General features: G+C 44.0%; 1 protein-coding gene across 8 annotated transcripts in view; it reads right to left on the reverse strand.

Annotated features, from left to right (window-relative positions):
• EFCC1 (EF-hand and coiled-coil domain containing 1) overlaps positions 1 to 19,887 on the reverse strand; it is a 62,194-nt gene extending 42,307 nt beyond the window's left edge. For 2 of the 8 annotated variants that reach the window (XM_083488990.1, XM_083488987.1), the window contains exons 1-2: positions 18,817 to 19,887; positions 15,840 to 16,249 (exon numbers count right to left, since the gene is read on the reverse strand). In XM_083488990.1, coding sequence (XP_083345116.1) covers positions 15,840 to 16,249; positions 18,817 to 19,638 — 1,232 coding nt within the window. In that variant the 5' untranslated portion in view covers positions 19,639 to 19,887. The remainder of the gene's footprint in view (positions 1 to 15,839; positions 16,250 to 18,816) is intronic. The other 6 variants (XM_083488991.1, XM_083488985.1, XM_083488989.1 and 3 more) reach the window with 5 other exon arrangements.
• Positions 19,888 to 23,785: the final 3,898 nt, after the last annotated feature.

Below are 23,785 nucleotides of genomic sequence, written 5' to 3' on the forward strand. Positions count from 1 at the left end.
CTTGAAAAAAAAATAAAAGATACAAGGAAGTTAAATATAACCTGCTACTTTTTAAGTGGCCTTTATTTTATTTTTTTAATAAAAAAGCTGAAAACAGAAAACCAAATGCAGTACTCAAATCAATGGGCTGTTTTGTACAAAACACTAAACCATAGGTTAGTGCTACATGTGTGAGCCAGACTAAGTCTGACCAAACCTTGGGATCATGTACACACACACACACACACACACACACACGGGGGGGGGGGGAGAGGGAGAGAGAGAGAGAGAGAGAGAGAGAGAGAAGGGAGGATCCTACTATTGTGTTTACTTTCAATATCCACTAAACCTGGTTTGTTATTATGTACAAACCAGGGCTTGTGGTTTAAATCAGTGTTTCCCAACCGGTGTTCCGCGGCACACGAGTGTGCCGTGAGACATCGGCTGGTGTGCCGCGAGATGCCTGGAGGGAGGCGGGCGAGTCGGGCGGCGAGAGGCGGGGCGGCGGCGGCGAGGAGCCGCTCGGCGCGCAAAGCGAGGGAGGCTGGAGCCAAGAGCAGCGGCGAGCAGGAGGCGCTTGGTGGGAGATTCAGCCGAGCCCGAGCTGCGTGCGCTCCCGAACCTCTGGGCGGAGAAGAGCGTGCGTGTGTCCGGCTTAGCGACGGATCCTCTCACCCGGCGCAGCAGAAGACAACCCTCGGGGCGGAGCTCCTGCCACAGGCCTCCCGCCTTCTTCCCCACGCGGGGCAGAATAAGTGGAAACCGGCGGACGCAGCGGGTTTCTCAGCCGCTGCCCGGGTTGCCCCTCTCTCCTACAGAGCCGCATCCATCCCAGCCCCTCCTGTCATCTCAACCTGCCCGTCTAATTTACATACCATCATATCCTCCTTTCTTATTGATTCACTTAGATTTAGTCTTACATTTCTCGCTTTGTCTCCGTAGACTGCGCGGAGGGAGAGCCAGAGAGAGGCATCGCTCCTGCGCGGCGGGAGAGGGAGCAGCCGGAGCGATGCCCCAAACGAGCTGAATTCCGAGCGAGGGACTGAGGGGGGAGGGAAAAAACTTTCACTTTCGTGCGTCCCTCCCGGCGTGACGCTGCGCGCTGACGTCACGGGGCGGGGCTTTAATGGTGGTGTGCCGCGAGATTTTTTTTCAGTAAACAGGTGTTCCGTTGCCCAAAAAAGTTTGGGAAACACTGGTTTAAATCAAACTTGGATTAGTTGAACAAGCCAGCTTCATAAGCCATGGTTTGGAAATAGCTTGGCTGGAAACTTACAAGTTTGTTTTAAATGGCAGTTGTTGCTAAGTAATGACAAGCTAGGATTTGTGGAGGCTGAATGTAAACACAGGAAAAGTCCTTCTGCTGGTTGCTCAGTGGAGGCAGGCTGTGAACAATAATGAGGGGAGTTTAGACCGCACACAGTTGAGGAAACTATGAGCCACAGAACTGCCATATTTGCGTAATGACACAGTTCATTGTGGTATCAACAGATGCATTAAAAAGAGGTAAAAAAATACCCTGCTCAATTTATCACATTTATAGTCTGCCTTTCCACAGAAGCATTCCAAGTAACTCAGCAACTTAATTTTTTTTTAAAAAAACCCCTCAAAATTTCAAAAACCCCAAACATCCAGAAAAATATATTAAAAACAGTCAGAAAACAATAAAAATAAGCAAAGGTAAATTAACAGTCCTGATCTCCAAACAACACACAAGAGATTCTGGCAACTTCACCAACAGGCTTCTAATCTTAGTGTTTCTTACGTCTGGAAGTGACACACTCCTGATGAACTACTTTGCAAACTGAGGGAGGGCTGCTTGTATTAACCTGCTGAGACATTATTTGAGGCCTAGCTTCAGGCACCTTCAAAGGCTAAGTGGGTGGCTACCGGAGATGGGGCCTTTTCTGTTGCGAGGCCCAGACTCCCAACCCCATTTTCCCAAGGAGGTTTCAGTGCTTATTTATTTGGAAACATTATGATTATTACCACTGGCAATTTAGAACATACATTGCACTTACAGCTTGCAAAGGATTTTGTAAGAGACTATATTTTGCAACATCTCCATAAAGCAATCTTTATAGCATATACCAATTTTTGCCAGCCTGATGCCTTCCACATGTTTTGGACTAAAAGGAAATGTAGAAGTTGAACAAGGAGGGCACCAGGAAATGGCAGACTTTGGGCATCAAAATTTCAGCGGCGCCCTGAGATGCCAAAATTTGGTGCCCACCCTGTCATTAGACATTGTTGCGGTGCCCCCTGCTGCACCCTCTCGACTTGGTGCCCAGTGTGGGCAAATGGGTCGCACTCCCTTAAATGTGCCTCTGCACCAGGTTGCATATGCTGCAAGAAACCTGTAGAACCAATGTCTTTGCAAAATAAACACAGTGGTACCTCTGGTTGCGGACGAGCTCCCTTCCGGAGGTCCGGTCGGATCCCAAGGTTTCCACAACCTGAGGACCACTTCCGCACATGCGTCGAAACCCGGTAAAATACTTCTGGGTTTGCTGCGCGCACATCCCAAAGTTTACGTAACCAGAGGGTTACGTAAATGGAGGTACGACTGTAAATAGAAACACAAACAAGTAAGAGTCTACACAGAAGGACCTATCAGGCTCCATTTTAAAAACTGAAGGCATTGTCCCTCCAACCTAGAAGACTGATAGGGAATGCTACTTCTTTGCTCCTCTGGTCTTATCGTACCATAAAAAAACAGTACCTGTGCTTCGAAGATGCCGGGGCTTTACAAGGCCTGGCTATTGTTTGTTACACAGAGACAAGAGAATGCCTCCCCACCAAGGCCTTTCAACTACCAGACTCTGCCCTCAGCGAAATAAAGGAAACAATCAGCGGACTGTTCTCCACTGCCTCCAGATGGTGCCCCACATCCAGCCCCGCTCTTGGTTGCCCTCTTCTTCTTCTTCTTTGTTTTGTTTTACACACACTGTGCGGTTTCATCATTCATCCTGACTGTTTGATTTAAGTCTCCATTCCCTGGATCAAGAAAGGCCTGGCAAGGGAGGAAGAATGAAAGAAAGTGACACATTGACAGCTTCTTTTTCACAGTAATGAACCAAACTGCACTCTCTTCTCCCCGCCGGCCTTTTACTATCGTCTTTTCTTCCTCTATAAAGGAACCCCGAGGGGACAGAGGGACAGGTTGGGGGATCAGCTCAGAAGTCTCTTCCACATATAATGTTCTGTGCCTCCACATGTGGGCTTCTCCAATGGAGCCCCTGCTGAGCCTGAGGATTATTTTTAGCTTATCTAACTCTTGCTTGTTTCCTGTATACAATAAAAGGATATCTGTTGACAAATGGCATTAAAGTTTCATCAGGGTACCTCGCAGTCAGAAAGCGTGCAGGCTGTACACCCATGACTTTTGGCTGTCATCAAAAACAAAGTTTCTTTACATTGGCAAACAGAACATTCAGATCTGTTAAATGATCTAAAAGGTTAACTGCTATATCTCCAGTATCAGTAAGACTTTAATCCATTTTTTAAAAATCAGATTTGCATGCAAGGGATAGGAAGACAGGAGGCAATCTTTGTAGAATCGGATGCTTTGTGTTCTTTGCTTTACAAAAGCAAAACACAGATTTTTTTCAGTCCAATATCAGGTGCTATTGCATCTATAACCAATCTCTGGGTATCCTAGTAAAGGGGTCTGAGTTGAAGTTTCTGTCCTGAAGCCAAGTGGGTGTAGAAGTGCCATAGAACTTCTGGAATCAGCCTGGGGAGGACCAGCTTAGTTGACCTGTGTCTTGAGGTGGTCCATAACCCAGGCATGACCATGTCCAAACTTCAGCCTTCCCACGGAAGGCTGATATAGGATAAACACCCGATGCCTAAGCCAAAGCCTACCTAAATCTGTAATCAATAAAGTTGTGGCTGAGTCTTAACTCCAGAAAGTTGTGTCAAGTTTGTTCCACCCATTATCACTTCATGACTCTGCCTATGGGGCACACTGCAAGTGGGTCCACAACCTCTTAGAGTCTTTGGCAAAATCAATATTCTGAATTAAGTTGTTTTAAGGAAACTGTTCCAACTTCAGGGGGAAATGTGTCTTTGCTCACTGGGTCTGCTCCAATTTCACTTCAGAATCAATTATATACTTTTTGTCATGATTTGTCTACAATATGGCTTCTCAAGCCTGATTGTGATAAGCTTTCAAGTTAAAAAAAGAAAATGCCCAAGGCTTCTAAGATAAGAAAATGTGAGATAGTTCTCAGCTAGAGAGCAACAGAAAGAGACTGAATAAGCAGAATTTTGTTTGGTACATATTGGAAGGGGGAAGTGTGTATGACAATATTGGGCCTGGTCACAGAAAAGTTCTCTGTTTCCCTAGCAACTGCCCATTTAATTTAACAGCTGTTTGTGTTTTGATATTTGTCAGCACAGGCACCAGGTTTCAGAGGGCTGTGATCGAAAACAGCTTGCTAGACCTCCCACCCAGAAGCAAGGGGCTCCTCCTCCCAGCAGAGCCAAGTTTACCTAATTGCAGGTGGTGGGAGAGCCCCCCCACCATTTTATCCTTATAGCAACTCTATGAGATTGATTAAGCCAGGCATATGGTAATTCGGTCCTCCAGATGTTTTGAGACTACAATTCCCATCATCCCTGACCACTCGTCCTGTTAGCTAGGGATGATAGGAGTTGTAGTCCCAAAACATCTGGCGGGCCGAGTTTGCCTATGCCTGGATTAGGCTGAGGGACAGACTGACTGACTCAAAGTCACCCATCAAGCTTCATGGTTGAGTTGGGATTTCAACTCTCGCCTCTCAGGTCCTAGTTCCGACCACCACTCCACATGGGCTCTCTAGTGCATGACCTCTGCTGTGTGCTACTACCAGATCCGACCAAACATTAACTAACACACATGCACACAAGCTACTAGAATAAGAATGGAGAAAATAGCAAATGTGGTTTCTTCTGCTTCCAGTACCATTTCCCAATGCATGACCTCTATCTGTGCACATTCATAATAGCTTTTCTGATAGGTATCATCTCATAAGGATTCCCTGCAATGATTTGTTCACATGCGGTTTGTCCACTCAAGAACACTTCGCCAATGATTAATACTACTCTACATCCTGGGAGATTTGAATCCCTGCACAATCCATCTTCTTGCAAAACGCAGTGTTTTATTTATATGGAATTCTACACCATGTCCCTTTTTGAAGATGCTGCCCTGCTATTTCTGGATTTGTCTTTTTTTCGTATTATTTTTATGTTAAAAGAAATGAGAGAAAAGAAACAAAGCATTCAAAGGAAGGAAGAAACAGCATAATCATAGGGATATCATAAAGTACTCCAGCTCCACTGAAGGGCAGAAATGAAGCCAGAATCAGGATGCAAGCAGCCAGCTAAGAGTTTCTTGAGTGGAAAGAGAAGAAATTGAATTAACTCACACAATAATAAAAGTAGCAGCCTGTATAGACCCGCCTGATGATTCACAAATTCATTAATGTTGCACCCTCAAGTTCACCTGCTTAAATTGAAAACAGGGATTGAGGGGCTGGAGAGGACAGAGGAGATGTATATTTCCTGCTACCAGAATACAATGGTACCTCGGGTTACATACGCTTCAGGTTACAGACTCCGCTAACCCAGAAATAGTGCTTCAGGATGAGAACAGAAATCGTGCTCTGGTGACGCGGCGGCAGCAGGAGGCCCCATTAGCTAAAGTGGTGCTTCAGGTTAAGAACAGTTTCAGGTTAAGAACGGACCTCCGGAACGAAATAAGTACTTATCCTGAGGTACCACTGTAGAGATAAACATGCAAACCGGGCTATCACGCTTATTTAAAAGCAGGTGAAAAACCCAGAATCTGGACTTTGCCATTGAGTATTTTGAGGAAGAGAATGAACCTTGGCTCCATCCCTTTCCACAGCAACTCACTTTTATGAAAAGTCACCTTATGATTTTTAGAGAATTGTTGTCTGGGCAGCCTAGGACCTCCACACACACTGCCCAGCCTTGTACACTGGGGAGGTCATTTCGGTGCTAACCCAGCAGTTTGGCTTCACCCCCAGAAGAGCACTGCATTGTCTCTTGAGCCAGACGGATGCCAACATTTGCATGTGCAGCCTGGTTTGTGTGTATGCAACTGTTTGTGAGAAAGACCAACCTCTTTAGATCTTGTTTTGGGCTTCTTGGGTAGAAGTTGCCAAAGACATCCTCTTTGCTCCCGTGCCGAAGTTGGTCCTGTTCCTTTTCAAAATCCCAATATTACTTTCATTACTTATATAGTGCTATCAGCATGCATAGGGTCTTGAGTTCAACTTCCTCCACCTAATTCTGCAGCAAGTTTCATTGCCAAGTACTGTAATGTAAGTCTAGGCACCGTGTTCTCTTATTTACAATCCAAAATAGCATAAGCTGATGCTTTTGCTTTACATGAAGCTGGATTGTTTACATCAGCTTTCCAAAACATCTGGCTGGCACCAGGTGGCCAAAGGCTGGTTTTCATCTTCAACGGCTTCTTTCAAGTCTGACATTAAACACAATGCTAGACCTACTGGGTTGCTGTGAAGAATTTTCAATTATTCTTAACTCAAGCAACCAGTAGCTAAACTCAAATCTCCCAGACCTTAAAAGTTGGCTAACCTCACAACATGCTTTACTAAATACCTCCAGTGTGTTATATGAACAACTGCCAAGTATACTGGGTTGGGGGTCGTGTCAAGCGTAGAGAGTAAAAAACAGAGCAGATACGCACTGTGTGCCAATTTCTCTGTGTTATGACTAATGTGACATCATGAGTCGCCACTAAATCACTGCACTATGAAAACAAACACTCCATCACAACAGAGCACTCAACCTTCATCTTGTTCTGTGGCAAAAAATAAAAAAATCTCTGGAGGTTTTCCAAAGCCACCTGCTACCTAGTACTTAGCACCTCTATCATCCATGTCAATGATAGGGGCTGTCAGCTAGTACCTGGAAAGTGGGAACTTTCCATAGCTTGTCACAGACACATAGAAGCGTTCAGTAGGTTCTAAAGAGGCATTTTCAAAGGACCATTCAATCACAAGACCATATGGATCACTTTTATGCATTTGGCCCAAGGCCCAGCATTCTGTACACCCAGGAAACTCAGGAGCATCTCCATCAATAGCATGCACATCTACTGTGTGTGTTCCCAGTCTCTTGAGCATTAACTTATCAGAGACTTCTCAAAGTTTAATCAGGGCTAAAAGCCATTATTGGATCATTTTCAGCTGCACAAATAGGGACACGAAGATTAGATGTTACAGGGAATGTCCAAACTTTCAGTGACTATAGGTATTGAGATGCGAGTGCTAAAATTCCTTGGTTATTAAACAAGAAGGCAGTAGTTGCCTAAAAGGAGGGGTGCAAATTTTCAGTAGTTTTGCAGAGCTGGTATTCTACAATGCAATGTGGCAATTGCAATTGCTCCACTCCTTTGTAATCTTCATCAACTTGCCATGTGTTTGTAGTTTGATACTATTCAAGTGCATTCAGCATGATACAGTTGGTATCATGAAAATGCTTAAAGCCTGGAAAGGCTTTTATTGTTTTACTTATATTCTTATATCACAAACCAGGAGTTGCACTCTGTTGCTAAACCACAAACGTTCAGAACTGCATACGATGAACCTGGCAACTGGAACATTCCTAGTAGAAGTGAAGTATGTGTTTGTTTTATGCTAAGAACATGGAAATTTAGGTTTCTGATGCTGTATCACTGTTAGTTCCAGTTCACACATGTAAGATGGGAAACATCAGCTGCATAAATAAGATCACTTCCTGAAGAAAAATACAAGAAGCCATAGAGTCAACAGAGAAACATAACTGGACCTTCCTACTTATCATCTTCAGGCAACTGTATCCAGCTAAGTTCTACTCAGAGAAGTCCCACTGAAATTGATGAACCAAAGTTAGCAACGTCCATTAATTTAAATAGGACTGTTCCAACTAACATCATATACAACCCAATGCACTGGTAGTACATGATTAATCGCAAAATAGAACTTCGCATAAAATACTAAACAAAACAAAGTACAATGGTTATAAAAGCAAATAAACTGAAAATGGCTTTCAGAAAGCAAAAGAAAAAGAAAGAAATATACATGGTATGCATTCTAATTCTTGATATATGCATACTTTATTCTTTTCTCTCTTTTTTAAGGCAGAACCTTGTAAGGTTCTTTGTTATGGTGAAGAATGTACCACACACACTGTGACAAAATTCCCTTGATCCTTTGGCCTGCAAGGTTTTTTTGTCCCCATTTCCCATTCCATTCGTGCTCCACAGCCTTAGTGTTTAGCACAGAGAAGGTGTGCATCACAATGCAGGTTGCTAAGTGACAGTTACAATATGTGCAACGAACAGCTCCCACACAGGCTTATGGAATCTCTCAGACTGTGCAAATGTAGAACTGATTGAATGAACAGTGGGTGACGCTATATTGTGCTTCCATGGAATTGCTCCAACCCAAGTAAGTCAATGCCCCCCAGCCTTTTTTTTTTACAAAGAACAAATGAGAAAATGGGAGATTTAATTAGAAGTCTAGCAATCTTACCTAAAAATAACATGCTGTGTAACAAAATGCAACTTCCATAAAATTTCCAAAACTGAAAAGGCTTGTGAAGGGTAGATTTTGCTTTGTCCAGTTGTCATGTTAAACAGATAAGGACAACAATAGATAAGGCTGACATATTGAAAATGTGATTAGCTCACACATAATACACTCTTATTCTTTATTCTAGATAACTTAGTATATAATGGATACTCTTTACAGCTCAACATTATAACTGAAGTTAACAGACTAGAAAATGCACTCACGTAACATGAAATCACTTTTTCTTTTTTGATGTTCAGCATGCAAATTAATTATAAACTACACTCAGACCATGGGAACAATGGAGGGGATGAGGGTGGCAAGAAAAAAAGAATGGAGGTGCAATCAGCTAGAAAAGGCTGGAGGTTTGTTGTAAACAGCTGAAATGTAAAACTGAAAATGAGAAATCTGTGCTTAGTTCAACACCCATTCAGTGTGTTTTCCCATTAACCTTGAAAGTGATCATATTTATGGTATTTATTTATGGTAGCCGTGTCAGCTGTTCTTAAGTATTCATATTTTCATTTCCCAGTTCCACATTTCTCTTTCAGCTTTAAATACAGCAATCAAAACGTCCATGCCCACAGCACCATTGTCAATTTATCAGTAAATTATATAAGCCAATAGCTAACTCATTTCCCAAGTATAGATCCTTATGCAGCCAATATGGCATCTAGCCACATTCAAGAGCAGGCATCCCCAAACTTGGCCCTCCAGATGTTTTGGGGCTACAGTTCCTATCATTCCTATCTAACAGGACCAGTGGTCGGGGATGATGGGAATTGTAGTGCCTGTTCAAGAGGGAGATTATTAGTGGAGGTGGTGACAGCTGCCATGGCACTAACAGCCACAGGGGTGGGGGCAGGTAGCAGCTAGTCACAGAGTTGGTGGCAGCAGCAGGGAGTCAGGGCAGGTCTATGGGTGGCAAATAGGCTGGGCATAATCCACCACTCTTTGTGATCTGCTGCCTAAGGCACGTGTCTCAGTGTTCCTCATTAAATGTCCAGCTCTGCAGAGTATCCTGGGAAAGGGTATGGAGTACACCTGGACAGGAGTACTCCACACTTCAACATCTTGTTTCAGGTCCCACTTGAGTAAGATGAAAACAGTATGGAATTGTTCTGAGAGAAGACAAAATTTGACACCTCCTTGAATATATTCACTGAAAAGAAATTTAAGGAATGAAATTTGTGAAGAAGGCAGAACTTGTCGAAAGACATGCAGTGGTGGAGCTCCTCAAAATTTTGACCGATTCTGGCCCACAACAAAGACCTGCGTATACCGATTTGGAAATAAACAGCGGCTCTGGGTATGTTGTGCTGTAGTAGAAGTAGGCAAAGGTAAAGATTCCTATCTTATTGACTTTTTTAGACTAATATATAAAAACACCTCCCAGAGGTCTCCATCTGCTGTAGCTGCTGAGAGCCAGCGTGGTGTAGTAGTTAATCTGGCGAACTGGGTTCATTTCCCTGCTCCTCCACATGCAGCTACTGGGTGACCTTGGGTTAGTCACACTTTTCTGAAGTCTCTCAGCCTCACTCTCCTCACAGAGTGTTTGTTGTGGGAGAGGAAGGGAAAGGAAAGGAGATTCTTAGCCACTTTGAGACTCATTAAGGGGAGTGAAAGGCGGGATTATCAAGTCCAAGCTCTTCTTCTTCTAAGTGCTTCCAAAATGGCAGCTAGCCACCAGAGGAACTCAGGCAGACTATTCTCTTAATACAATGAAAGAAATGGCACAACAACTGAGAGCCCTTAAGGATCAGAGAGAAAACTTGCAGACCTTGGTTCTCGGATCAAGGAGGTGGAGATCATGACATCAGAGGCGATGTAATGGAGCATGCTGTGTTTTAAGCTAGTAACGTCTACATGACTCCAAGCTAGCAAGATCTACTTTGCTTTCCCCCCTAGAACTCACAGGTTCACCAACAGAAGCCAAATACAAATTAGTGTGCTCACTGTCCTTTTGTGGCAGAAGTGAGCTCACTGTCCTTTCTCACAAAAATCCATTCCTTTTCCCCAAAAAAGCTTTTTTAATTGCAGCAACCTAAATTGGGGTGGGGGAGTTGCTGCTGTTGCTGAACAATTAAGCAAGAAATCCTTGACAAGACTGCACAAATCACCCAGATATCCACCAGTAGATTCCCATCTATTCTGCCCACCTCTGGCTTTAAATTAATTAAATTGGAATAATGGTTGAGGACTCCCCCAAACCCCTTAATCCTACTGCTATTTGTGACCCCTTCCAACATGAAACTTTAAACAGGTAGAGTACTCGAGAGATTTGTCTCCGTGGATGGCAAGGCAATACTTAAAGGTAAAGGGACCCCTGACCATTAGGTCCAGTCTAGACCGACTCTGGGGTTGCGGCGCTCATCTCGCTTTATTGGCCGAGGGAGCCTGCGTTTGTCCGCAGACAGCTTCCGGGTCATGTGGCCAGCATGACTAAGCCGCTTCTGGCGAGCCAGAGCAGCACACGGAAACGCCGCTTACCTTCCCGCTAGAGCAGTACTTATTTATCTACTTGCACTTTGACGTGCTTTTGAACTGCTAGGTTGGCAGGAGCAGGGACCGAGCTCACCCCGTTGCGGGGATTCGAACCGCGACCTTCTGATCAGCAAGTCCTAGGCTCTGTGGTTTAACCCACAGCGCCACCCGCGTCCCTCCAAGGCAATACTTACTTGCTTTCATGCTATAACCAACTTTTGTGCATATGCTGTGAAAGACAAACTCCAAGAACAGCAAGATTTAAAGAAGGTGGGGAAAAACTAGGGAAGAATTGTACCACTCGACTCTCCTGCAACATATTCACAGTTTAGCATCATGGAAGGGTAAATTCTCAAATAAATTAACTTCAAAACAGACACGATAACAAAATGCTGGTTCTAGAGTTCCCATCTGATGGACAAGGGAACACGTGATCTTTTCTTCAGCCTCTGTCCTCCAGCCTGCCTCAGTGCCATGTGGACTGAGCAAACGGGTGTCATTTACCCCTCTCAGAGCTACAATCCCCAGCACCCTTGACAAACTACAGTTCCCATGTTTCTTCAGGGGAAGCCATGTGCTTTAAATGTATGGCGTGCACCCAGTTTAGGTAGCAGCGGTGGTGTTGTTCCTGTGCTGCAAAACCACAATGGAAACATTTTGCTATAATTAATGCTTTCCATGGACATTCTTCATGAAAGTGCTCTAGTTTCACCTGGTTTCTCAGCACAATAAATAAACAAGGTTATCAGCCCCTGGGCCCACTTCAGAGAAACATGATCCTGACCCCTGAAACACGGAGTGCTTCCTTTTATATAGCTCTCACTGTGTCCTATCCAGCTCAGGTTAATGCAGCCTCCAGCCAATACAAGGGTAATTCACTCCCAGGCTGAAGTTCCAGCAGACAATCTAATAATCAAAGGATTAGCTGCAAACAGTGACTGATGGCCTTCTAAGAAACAGCAAAAGCTAAAACAAACAGAATGTTTTCAACTATAGGCTGGAAGCACAGGTCTGTGCTCTGGAGGGCTTTGAGGTGACTCTGCACCAATCGCATCTGCTTTCTGCAAGTCAACGGCCAGAAGAACAGCTGAAAACATAAACTTTGAAACTCCTTCAGTGGTAAAATGTGCAAGCTGTTAATACAAAACAAGCTTAACACCTCTCTTCGCTTTGGGCATCACAACAAAGCAGCACACAGAATAGGAAGCATGGCCTGCTCTTGTGTATCCTGTTTCCTTTCCCCTCTTCTGCCATTAAATTCTGAAGCTTCTAAAGGGGCTTCCAAAAATAAAAAAGAAGGAAGGGAGGGGGAAGAGCTGTCTCATCAAATAATAAAGTGTGAATAGAGATCTGAGCCACACCTGCCCTAACTGGATAGAGGTAAGCACATACAGTATTCTGCTTCCTACAGTTTCTTCCACAATTCTACAGTTTATTAAATTACATATAAACTTCCTCTTTCACTTCCTCTCTCTTTTGAACTAAAGATTCTATGGGTCCTGCTGCACTGTACATTGGAAGCCATATTCTGAATTTCCCAAACCCCACGCTTTCACATTTTCCTCCTACCAGGCCTGAGATAAGCTGATCATTTATTACAAGGAAGATGCCTTTACTCACATGCTGCACACATAAAACACTCCAGCCATAGATTGTCATGTTGCTGTAGCTCTCTGAAGTGTTCCCTGGGCAAGCCCAGGCTTCATTTCCCATTGATCTGTAACCAGTTAATCTCCCTTTTCTTAAAAGATGAATTTCATGCACCATTAACTATGGAAAAACAACTTGGCAAGATTCTAGAGCTGAGCTTCAGTCCTCAATACCGAGGCCAGTACATACCCACTTGCAAGCCTTTTTTCTCCCAACAATGACGCAAAGGGCATTCTTGGTCAACACCCACTTCTGACAATTGTACAGTGCCCCAATTCTACACAGCACTGGAAACTGTCCACCACTAAAATTAATGGAACTAAATTTTAAGAAATGTGCTTACAATTGGGATGAAAGTCCAAAGAATCCACTTGCCAATGACAAAAGCTTTGATTAACTTTTTTAAAAAACCCCAACCATTTAACAAACTCTTTCATTACTGCAGACCCCTAGATGAGAATGTATACAATGTTTATAAAAATGGCACTGGGCTATTTTTAAAATTTCTTTTACCTCACAATTACAGGACACAATAGCTTTGATTCCCCATATAACTCAGTTGGAACTCTTGTAAGCCGACTGAAAGGAAATGTCAGGTTACGGAGGGAAATGGCTATTGTAGTTGCTCAGAGATTTCAGAATCTCTGCTTTTGAATAACTTGTATAAATGCATCTAGCACATATATAGTATGTTTGAGTGGTCTAAGCACATCATGCACTTTAGGCCACTTTGGAAATTTTCCAGGGATTTCAGGGTTTTTTTCAGCCGGAACTCAATTCCGGCACTTCTCAACGGGGTGCCATTGCCACTCTAAGAGAATGAGAGAGGTGTTTTCTTCTAGAAAAAAACACTGGAAATAACCACTAGAAATAACCAACTAAAAGATATTTGGCCCACAACCCCCCTCAACCCTCTTTACATTAGGGTTGTATGAGATTTCAGTACAACATGCTTGGTCAGATATACCCCATACAAATTAATGCTGTAATTGTTCTCATTATTAAGAAAAACGGTAAAGTGAGCTCCCAGGTATATTAAAAAATGCAAAGCCGTCTATTCAGTTGCTTCTGGCTTTGGTGTCTGATTTAGTCCGTCTTGAGTGAAAGCCTATTTAGTGGCTACCAGGCATGGAATCGGTACTATCCACAATTGGTGTCACTATTAAGTTTGTTTGGAGAGCCAAGTGTACTATGTCAGCAATAATGAGAGATATGGACCTTGGCTCGTTTTGTCTTGGAGGGTCATCATCTGGTTTTACCGGTGGAGCATAGAACAAAGAAGCAAAATGCCTTCTTTACAGTAGTAAACACTAGCCATAATTCTACACATATCTATGGATGCTTGTCTCTCCAGAATCTATGGAGCCTAAGGGTGCTTATCAATGAACTGAGTTTAACCATGAGAAAGGATTGATCCTTAAAAAAAGGACTATAAGCAGACATTTATAGTCTACTAATGGCACTTACAGTCCAGTCCTAAAAAATGTACTGCATCTGCAAATAAGTGTGCCAAACACAGCCCCAATGTACGTGCATGCATGTGTGCATAAATAAATGTGTGCCTGCATGCATAAATAAATTTCAAAGTTCCTTTACGGTTATGTTGGAAGGGCACTGCGCAGCTAATACAATCAGATGCACCACTTCAGATCTTTAGGACTTAAGAAGAAAAGAAGAGTTTGGGTTTGATATCCCGCTTTATCACTACCCGAAGGAGTCTCAAAGCGGCTAACATTCTCCTTTCCCTCCCCCCCCCACAACAAACACTCTGTGAGGTGAGTGGGGCTGAGAGACTTCAGAGAAGTGTGACTAGCCCAAGGTCACCCAGCAGCTGCATGTGGAGGAGCGGGGAAGCGAACCTGGTTCCCCAGATTACGAGTACATTGCTCTTAACCACTACACCACACTGGCTTTCTTGATACTAGTATGTCAAATTACTTAGGAACATTGGAATCTGCCTTATCAAATTATTGGTCCATCTATCACTACACTGTCTACGAACACTAACATCCAGCAACTCTCCAGGGTTTGGAGCCAGGATCTTTCTTAGGCACCCTAGAGATTCCAGGGATTGAACCTGGGACCTTCCGCATGCAGAGCAGACGTTCTACCACTGAGCCACAGCCCTTCGACAATTCAAGCAGAGGTGGCTCACTGCTTCTTAAATTTTCACCCCACCTCTGCAAGGCAAAGAAAGTCAAGTCATTAAATCAAGAATCCTATATGCACTTACCTGGAAAACAAGTCCCAGTAAACTGAATGGGACTTCCTTCTGACTAGGCATACATATAGCATTGCACTGTAATAGGCTTCCATAGTACATCCATGTAGTGTTATGATCCCCTTTCTCAGGATCACTTAGCTCTTTTCATCATGACTGGGGAAATGGGAATAATTGCTCACAACTATATACATAACGAGATGCTAGCACATATCACATCGTACTGCCGTTTTGATCAGTGAATATATTGATAACTAAGTTTCAAGTTTTAAAACTAGTTTTAAATGGACAAATCCACAAATGCAGTTCACTTTAGAAGATCATCCTGACAAAGCAGCTGTTGCCTAACCTAAAAAACAGCAATATAAATGACCATTCTTAACTTCCTGGAGAAAATCTCTTCAAGCGTGGCCCAAAATATTTGGTATAACAGCATAAAGAGAAGTTATGAAGTGCCAAAACATGAGGAATCCCAATGGGTAGCGCTGTACAAATATTCACATAAAGCTAAAATGCAGCCTGCAACCAATGCCCTTAATGATAACCAGCTGGTGGTTTCCGCCCCCCCCCCAAACAGCCTCTCCCATTAGATTACATGTTGCCTTTTCTAAACATCAACTCCCACAAGACCATTAATAATGTCTCCTAAATTAGATTGTTAACATCTGCTGATTTTTGTCAATGGTGTGTTGGGCTTTTCTTTGATAGTCTTTCCTGTTCCCACTAAATCATGCTTGCTGTGGCCTTAACTAGAAGGGAGATAAGTGACGCTTTGCTGAGAGTCCCTACTAAGAAAATAACTAGGTAGAGGCCAATTCTTTACCCACCACATTTTAGAAGACGTTTACAACTGAGTTTGCAAACCACACATATACGCTGCATCTGATATTTATTTTTGGCGATTTCAGGCTTACCTATAATATTGTAGCTCTGATTCTAGCTGCTGAATATATATCTGCAGCTGTGGCATTTTATGGGCTTTAGCTTCGAGTTCCTTTACTTTTCCAAGGCTGTTAAGGACAGCATACCGTGCTTCTTCAACCTTTTTCCTCATTTCCACTTGCTCTCTCTTTAGACTGCGGTTGCAGTCTTCCAGGGCGACCAGAGCTTCGTGAGAATTCCTCAGTTCTTTTTCCAGTTCTTGGTTGAACCTAATTGCTTCTTCAATTTGTCCATCCCTAGAACTTCGGATTAATTCAACCTCTTTTAGAACACTTTGAAGGCACTTGGAAGTCTGGGACTGACCGTTAGCTAATTGTCTCCGGTTGCTTATAAAACAGGTCCCATTATTCTTATGGTTAGCATGGCTCTTCCACAATCCTACCTACAATCAACAGGGGAGAGGCAGAAATATAAATTAGAAGGAAAGAAGTTACACTTTAATCAAGCAGATTTGTTTCAAATCCACTTTTGGTCTATGATGTTTTAGAAAGTCCAGCTCATATAGGTCTCAAACAAGGCTAAAGTACCACAAAGACTGAACCATAGACCTATAGATGCCAGAAATTTCCAATGAACAAGAAAAGGAAATGGAATTGCTATAGTTTGCATCTTAGTCTATGGTCACGAATGGAAATCAGTCAACAAATATGACCTATATTTGCTAACATCACTGTTGTTTTAAGTCCCCAAACAATACATAATTAATGGATTCTTTTAACATTGATTTCTAATGTAAATGAAATGTAAAAACAACGTATGCTATATAGCTTACATCAAACAGTAGCATTAAAATAGTGGGCAGTCAGACAAATAACCTAGTATTTGGTGGAAACCAAACTGCAGTGGAACAGAAACAGTACAGCTTTGTGATGGTTACAGGCTGGAAAGCAAACTGCTGCCATTTTATGTTCCTTCCTATAGCCACCCATGTACAAACCTGTGACTACCGTACATTACGTTTTCTTACATTAATATAATACAGTCAGCCCGCAACACAGGGTCACATTTCAGGGATCACACCTAAAGCCAAAATCACATATGGTCAAAAAATATTGGGTTCAGTGGTGGGTGGGATTGCCAAAGTCTTCCCCCCCCCCCCAGACGCCTGCCACCAATTATTATTATTTTTAAACAAATTATAAAAAAGAGTCAAGTGTGCAAAGCTGAATGTCCTGTAGTTAAGTGTGTAAGTTGTGGGCTTACTGTACTCAAATTTTCCCTCCCTCCAATACATGGGGCGGCTTCCTTGTAATACAAGAACTGATCAAGGCATACACCCGTGAACAAGAGGGGTCTTAGGCTCTTAGGAGAATGGTACTAAAACCAATATTTGAGGTTGGTCATTATGAAGCATGCTAAGCAATGAACACATTAGAAGCCATACAAGAACAAACGTGCAGAACACACAATTGAGAGTGTATTCTGTGTATCTTTGACTCTCATAAAGTCACAAGCACTATGATGTAATAGCTTGCCAGAAATTCAGAAGTGCATCAGGCTACCCATACTATGATTTGTTGCACCAAATGCAGAAGTGCAGACTGTATCATCACTATGAACACAAACTTAAGTTGTTTTGAATTTGTATTTATGTTTACCTTTTCAAGGTAAATATACCCACACATCAGTACAGGATAACGCTGCTTTTATGACTATTTATTTTTATTGGGCTATATCCAGTGGTGTCCATGCATGAGAATAGGCTTTGGCCTGTGCAGTGGAGCTCCTCACAATCTGCTCCAGGGAGTTGGAGGACCCTCTGGGACAGAGCTGGGGGTGCATGTGGGGAGGGAAGAAGGAAGTCATGTTGCACAGGCAGGAGTTTGAAATGTTATTTAAAACAATTATATTCCATTTTCAAAAGAGTTGCTCCAACCTATCATCACTTATAAATAAAACAACAAAAATGGCACAGTGGGTCTTTTTTAAAGCAAATTCAAAGTGTGCTCACACACGCACACAACAAAAAATGTTTATGAAACGGGACGATTTTGATATGAAAAAGAGGAGGAAACATGGACGCCAGAGGGCCCTCCCTGGGTAGGAAGCTCCACAAAGTGGGGGCTCCCGGTAATAAGGCCTTGTGTTATCACAGAATGGGATTACACCTTCTCAGAGATGTCTGCAGGTGAGGGACCTGATGCATAGCAGAGTCAGATTTGGTAGTAACTCTGGTGAATATTTATGACCACCCATCTCCTGAGCTGGGGAAGGAGAAGATGAGGAAAACTTGTGGAGAGTGACAGCAGCGACAAGTGCTACAGAGTGAAAGTTATTCCTCATGTTTAGTCAAAATCCATTTTCTTTTAATTGGTGGCCTTTCCCTCCAAGTCCCGCCCTCTGGGCAACAACAACAACAACGAAAACAAATTTGCTCCACCACCTGTGCCAGAACTCTGAACTCCATTCACATCAAGGGGCTCCTTCCCATCTAGACAACCTTCTGGCAGCCACATGATAGTGCTGGGCAGGACCAGAGACCAAAGCACATGAAGCAAGAAATGAAAAGTTTACTTCTGTTTGGTGGGCTAGTTTCTACACCCACCCCCATATCCATATCTCTTTCCTTCCTCCAAGCAACCAAAAGAACCATTATTCAGAATCAAGGACACATTTCATTCAGGTAAAAACACTCAAGAAAAGGGGGAATTAATAAAAGGTGATCTATAAGATCTGAAGAGAAGTCAGAGTAGAAGGCAGAATTTGACACTGCTTTGGGGCGTGGCCTTGAGTGGGCGTGCCTATGGAGGAGGCGTGGCCTGGGGAGATTTCCCACGCCCAGAGAGCCCTAGAGGGCCGCGCGCTGTCGACGTAACAGTCCTTAAACTACCTGAAAACTATTTGATGAAACTTTACAGGGTGCTGCGAGAAAGGCTCTTTTTTGCACGTGTCCACAATTCCAACGAAGTGGGCCCACGCTTGGACAGCCTCCCCCCTCCGGCCCCTCACCTGCAGCGCCAAGCACCGGGCGTCGCTGCTTTGCAGAGCCGCCCTCATGTCCTCCACCAGCTCGCGCAGGCTGGCGTTCTCGTCCTCCAGCTTGACGATGCGGTCCTCCGCCTGCTCCAAGGCCACGATCTCCTCGTAGCACTCCCGGGAGCACGAGCCCGACGGCACCAGCCGGCGATCCGAGCCGGGCCCGGGGGGAGAAGGTGGCGGAGAGGACGACGAGGACGACGGCGAGGAGGTGCACGAGGTGGAAGCAGACCCCCTGGCGTTGCTGCTGCTGCTGCTCCGACGGCCGCCCTCTTTCTTGCTCGACGGCCCGCGCCCGGCCCCCGCCTCTTTCTCCCGCCGGCGGCGCAGCGGGCTGCGGAGCCGGATCTGGGTCTCGATGTGCTCGCTCTCCTTGCCGGCCGGCAGCCGCGCCACCCCCGCGACGCCCCGGCCCGTGGCGGGGCAGCCGGCCTTGGCGCTGAAGTAGCCGCACAGCTTGGCGTGGAACTGGCGGAAAGTCAGCTCCGGGGCGACGTCCTCGCAGAGGCCGGCGCATTCCTCCGGGTCGGCGGTCGCCTCGTCGCCGCCGCCGTCCCCCTGCAGCCCCAGCACCCCGCACAGGGTGCGGAAGTCCTCGCCGGGGATCCTGCCTTCGGCCTCGCAGTCCAGGTGGTGGAAGATCTCTTGCAAGTACTGGTCCAAGCCCGTGGCCAGCACCACGATTTCGTTCTCCACGCCCCGGTCCAGCCCGTAGTGGTATGCCAGGGCGCTGACGAGCCACTGGGTCCGGCGGGCCGGGCGGCCGTAGGGATCCCAGCCATCAGACGGCTCCATCCTGGCGCGCCGCCGCCGCCGCCTCCTCGCAACTCTGCTCGCCGCTCCCTCCGACCATGCTTCCCGCTCGCAATCGAGTTCCCCGGCTCAGGACGGGCAGAGCTCCCCGGGCCACGCCTCCTGCCTCGCTCCGCCCCTCCCCGGCGAAACGAGAAGGCGCCTCCCTCCTGCTTTGCTAGATGTTTATAATAGCAACCAGCACCACGCCTGCCGGCCTGCTAAACGGCTCTAGGCATGATAAAAACCGCTAGGCATCAAATCAAATCAAAGCAAACAAAAAACAAAAAAACAAAAAACAACTAGCATCACATGAGCAACAGCAGCCTCAAGAAACTTTGGGGATCGGATATCAGAAAGCACGTCGGGGCAGCAAAATTTAGATTTAAGAGCTGCGGATCTCCCCACCACTTTTTTCTCCTACAGTCAAGTACCTGCCCCCCCCCCCAGCACAGAAAGCGGGTATTTAGCAGTAAACAACTTGTTTACTCAAGCCGAGCCCTTCATACTTCTGGCTAAACGTTTGTTTTTCTTTCAAATAAAAAAAGAGTTGTGATTATTAAAAAGCAGTATCCACCATATAACTCTAAACTTGCAAGCATAGAAGCTTGCCGTGCACCTGATTCAGATCAATAAACTCTGCAAACTTTTTGCACATGAGACTGACAGCAGTTTTCGGATCTTCCCACATCTGTACTTGCACGTGAAATATCTCCCCTTAATTCTTTTTTTTTGGGGGGGGGGGTTAAGTTAGAAATTAACACCAAGGCCAGCCAAATGCAATTGGAAAAATAAATAGTGATCAGGCAATTTAAAAATGCACTTGAAACTGGTAAATCTCAGTCTCCTAATTAGCTGAGCCTTTAAAATAGCCTATTCATTCTGAAAACATTCCCACTATTGTCAACCTGAAGCAATTTGTTTCAGTAGAATTAATCTTCAGAAACAGGACTTTAAAATGGGAGCGTTTACAGAACTTTTGTTATAGTAGCACCACTCAAGAGCAACAGTAATAAATTCAACTATGTTTTTGCTGAAGGATGAAAGTAAATGACTCAGCTTATTCATTCCTGGGTTTTGTCAGCAAATAGCTCATTATTTAATTATTATTTTATTGCATTTGCGCTGGTCTCAGTGTTCATTTCCAACTTCATAAAGTTTCAATAATTAAGCTGTCACTAGGAACAGAAATGTTACGGGCCCATTTTTCAAGGCACATAAGGCGACAGTCATATATACAATCACCTACATGGCAGTCAAGCTCAGTGGACCTAAGGGGACTCTCTTTGGAGTAGACATGCATAGGATTGCACTGTATGTTTAACATTTCACAAAGCTGAACTGACTCCCGGAAGACAACGAAACTACTTGGGCATTTATTTATTTGTTACCATAAGGTCCCAGATAGGATTCAACAACAGAGTGTATAATTATAAAAACTGGTAACACCGTTGCCATAATAAAACATGTAAAACAGTGCCAGATGGAACAGAACCGTAAAAAAGGGGTGGGTCCAACTAAACAAATTACTTTAACTGTCACAGGCCAGGGTAAATAAATGCATCTTCAGCTTTGCAAGGAGGATGCTAGACACACCTCTTTGGGAAGAGAGTTCAGCAATTTAGGGGCAGCCACAGGAAAAGTGCTCTCCAGGCACTTCCCGGCATTTCTGAGGGTGGTGAAACTACCAAGAGAGACCCCACCCCTGGAAATATCAGTACCCGAAGGTTGGTAGGGATGGAGACAGGCTTTCAGATGTTTACACGTAGCCAAACACTTTAAAACATCTTGCTGTCACACTTGTTTCTTGCTGCAGTTCTTCTGCATTATGTTGTGGATTTCATGGGCTTCTGGTTAAAAATAATTATGCATCTTACGATTTGCTGGTTATAACTTCTAAAAGATGTTTATTTGCTCCGCCACAGCATATAATTAAAAGTACCTTGCTTCAAATCAACATGTTTTTGAAAAAGCTGTGAAGGCAGAAATATTTCACTGATGAAGTAACTTGCCCCTTAACCCTACAAAATGTTTGGCAAAGCATAAAGTGGTTGAAAGCATGTGTGTTGTACTTGTACAGATTTTAAAACTGTCCCCTTTCTTTCACATGAGTAGTTGCAATAAATTGAGCTTCCCGTCCCAATTAGGACAGGCAGCTTATGGTATAATAAATGTTTGCTGATTAAAATGACTGTCCTTTCACAGCGAGTTGAGGATAGTTACTTAATTTCATCCGTCTGGGAATATCCACAGCAAACTGTTTCTGAGGAACAAAGGAGCCCATTGACCTGTCTGCTTCAATAAAATTCAGATTTCTGGCTATTCATATGATGAAATGTGCACATTCATAACATAAGCACTTTTTAGGCTCTCCCACTCCATTAGTTCCCCAGCAGCTCAAAATGGCAGGAGTAATTCCTTGTGTTCCCATATGCACTTGAGTCCTGTAGGTTGACAGGACCATAAACTGAGAGGAAATGTTAGTAACATCTTCCTAACAGATTTCTATCTGCATGTTACATTCACTGGGTGGAAATGTTACTACTAAATCCCTGATGACAAGGGAACAACCAAACACGTAGTGGATTTATGGCAGCAGTGTGTTACTATATCACTAGTTTTATGCAGTGCGGGGACACAATGCCAGAACCATGTGCCGGTGCATGAAGATCTAGTGAAGGATGGAATTATGATGTAGTGGTAAAGGGGACCAGGTTAGCAAGTATCCCATACCCATTCAGGGTGTGCTTGATAGGGTGACATCGCTCTGAACTGGAGATTTATTTATTCTACTGCATTTATACTTCACTTGTTTCTCTAGGGAGCTTAAGGTGATACACCTTGTTCTTCTCCCTCCTTATTTAATCCCCACAGCAACCTTGGGAGCTAGATTAGGCATAGAGGCGTGACTATCATTTGCTTGTAGACAACAATAATTAATTGCTGGTGGTACAATTATAAACTTTCTTTTAGGATCAAAGCCAAGGTACTGGTTCAAGGCTATCTGGCTTTTTTGCTTGTGGTGCAAAAGCCAGTGATTGAGCACTTGGGCTATTTTAAGCCTATGTTCTTCGGTGAACTACAGCCTGAAGCAAAGGTCTTCTCAGTTCTGTGTTATATGGCCTATCTATCCTTCCAGCCAGGGTTGGCCTAATACGTTTTGGTGTCCAAGGAAAGGCAGTAAATGATGCCTCCTACCTCATCCCACCCACAGGTCAAGCTGCTTTGACACCTAAGGTGAAAATACCATAACAAAATACTGTAATAACCAACAGTCTGTTGCCCTTTCAGGACACCAAGAATCAGCTACGTGAAGTGATTGCTTTACTCTGTCTAATGGTTGGGCCAGCTGTGTGTCTATCCATCTGGAAAATGGGCCCATTGTCTGTTTGCCTATTGCATAGCTCAGTAAGTGGGAAGCTTGGGTCCCCTTTTTGCACCCATTATTATCTATTGTGGTCAGACTCTGCAAAAGATAATATTGCCTCACATCAACAGGAAGCAAGTCCTTCTGAGATGTAAATGCTCTGAAGTCTCCTCACAGTAGACTCAACTGCATGTATGTGTAATTAGAACCATATAGCTGAAAGACACTGTCGTCTCCACTTTGCCCAATTTCTGACGGAAACACAGCCCAAGACCCCTGGAATCCCAAAATGCTCAACAGAGATTGGGAGGCCAATTACACTAAGTTATTCTGCAGCAGCCACCATCTTCATTTATTTATTTATTTATTTATTTATTTATTTATGTATGTATGTATGTATGTATGTATTATATTTTAAAGGGCTTTTTGTTCTATAGGATTCCATTCAAATAGCTCTCAACACTATTCAAGCCACAATATCCAGTAATAAAGGAAATAAGCAATGGAGGTAAAAGAGATGTGTCTTAAACTGATGCAGAAAATTGAAGGAGACTTGGAGGGAAGCAACTGAACCGCCAAGGACAAATGGGCCCCTACCCATTGATGGGTCCGTGAGAAGGACTCCATGAAAACTGCAAAGGCTGGGTTGGCAGATACAAGGAAGGAAATGGAAATAGGCGGTACTGACAAAAATCCATGTCACACTGAACAATTCTCTAAGGGGGCTGTACATCTTTATTGTATTGACTTGATTTGTACAACATTTTTAGGTTGAGTCAAATC

Source organism: Podarcis liolepis, assembly GCF_965112155.1.
Source record: "Podarcis liolepis genome assembly, chromosome: 2".
NCBI classification, from domain to species: Eukaryota; Metazoa; Chordata; class Lepidosauria; order Squamata; family Lacertidae; genus Podarcis; species Podarcis liolepis.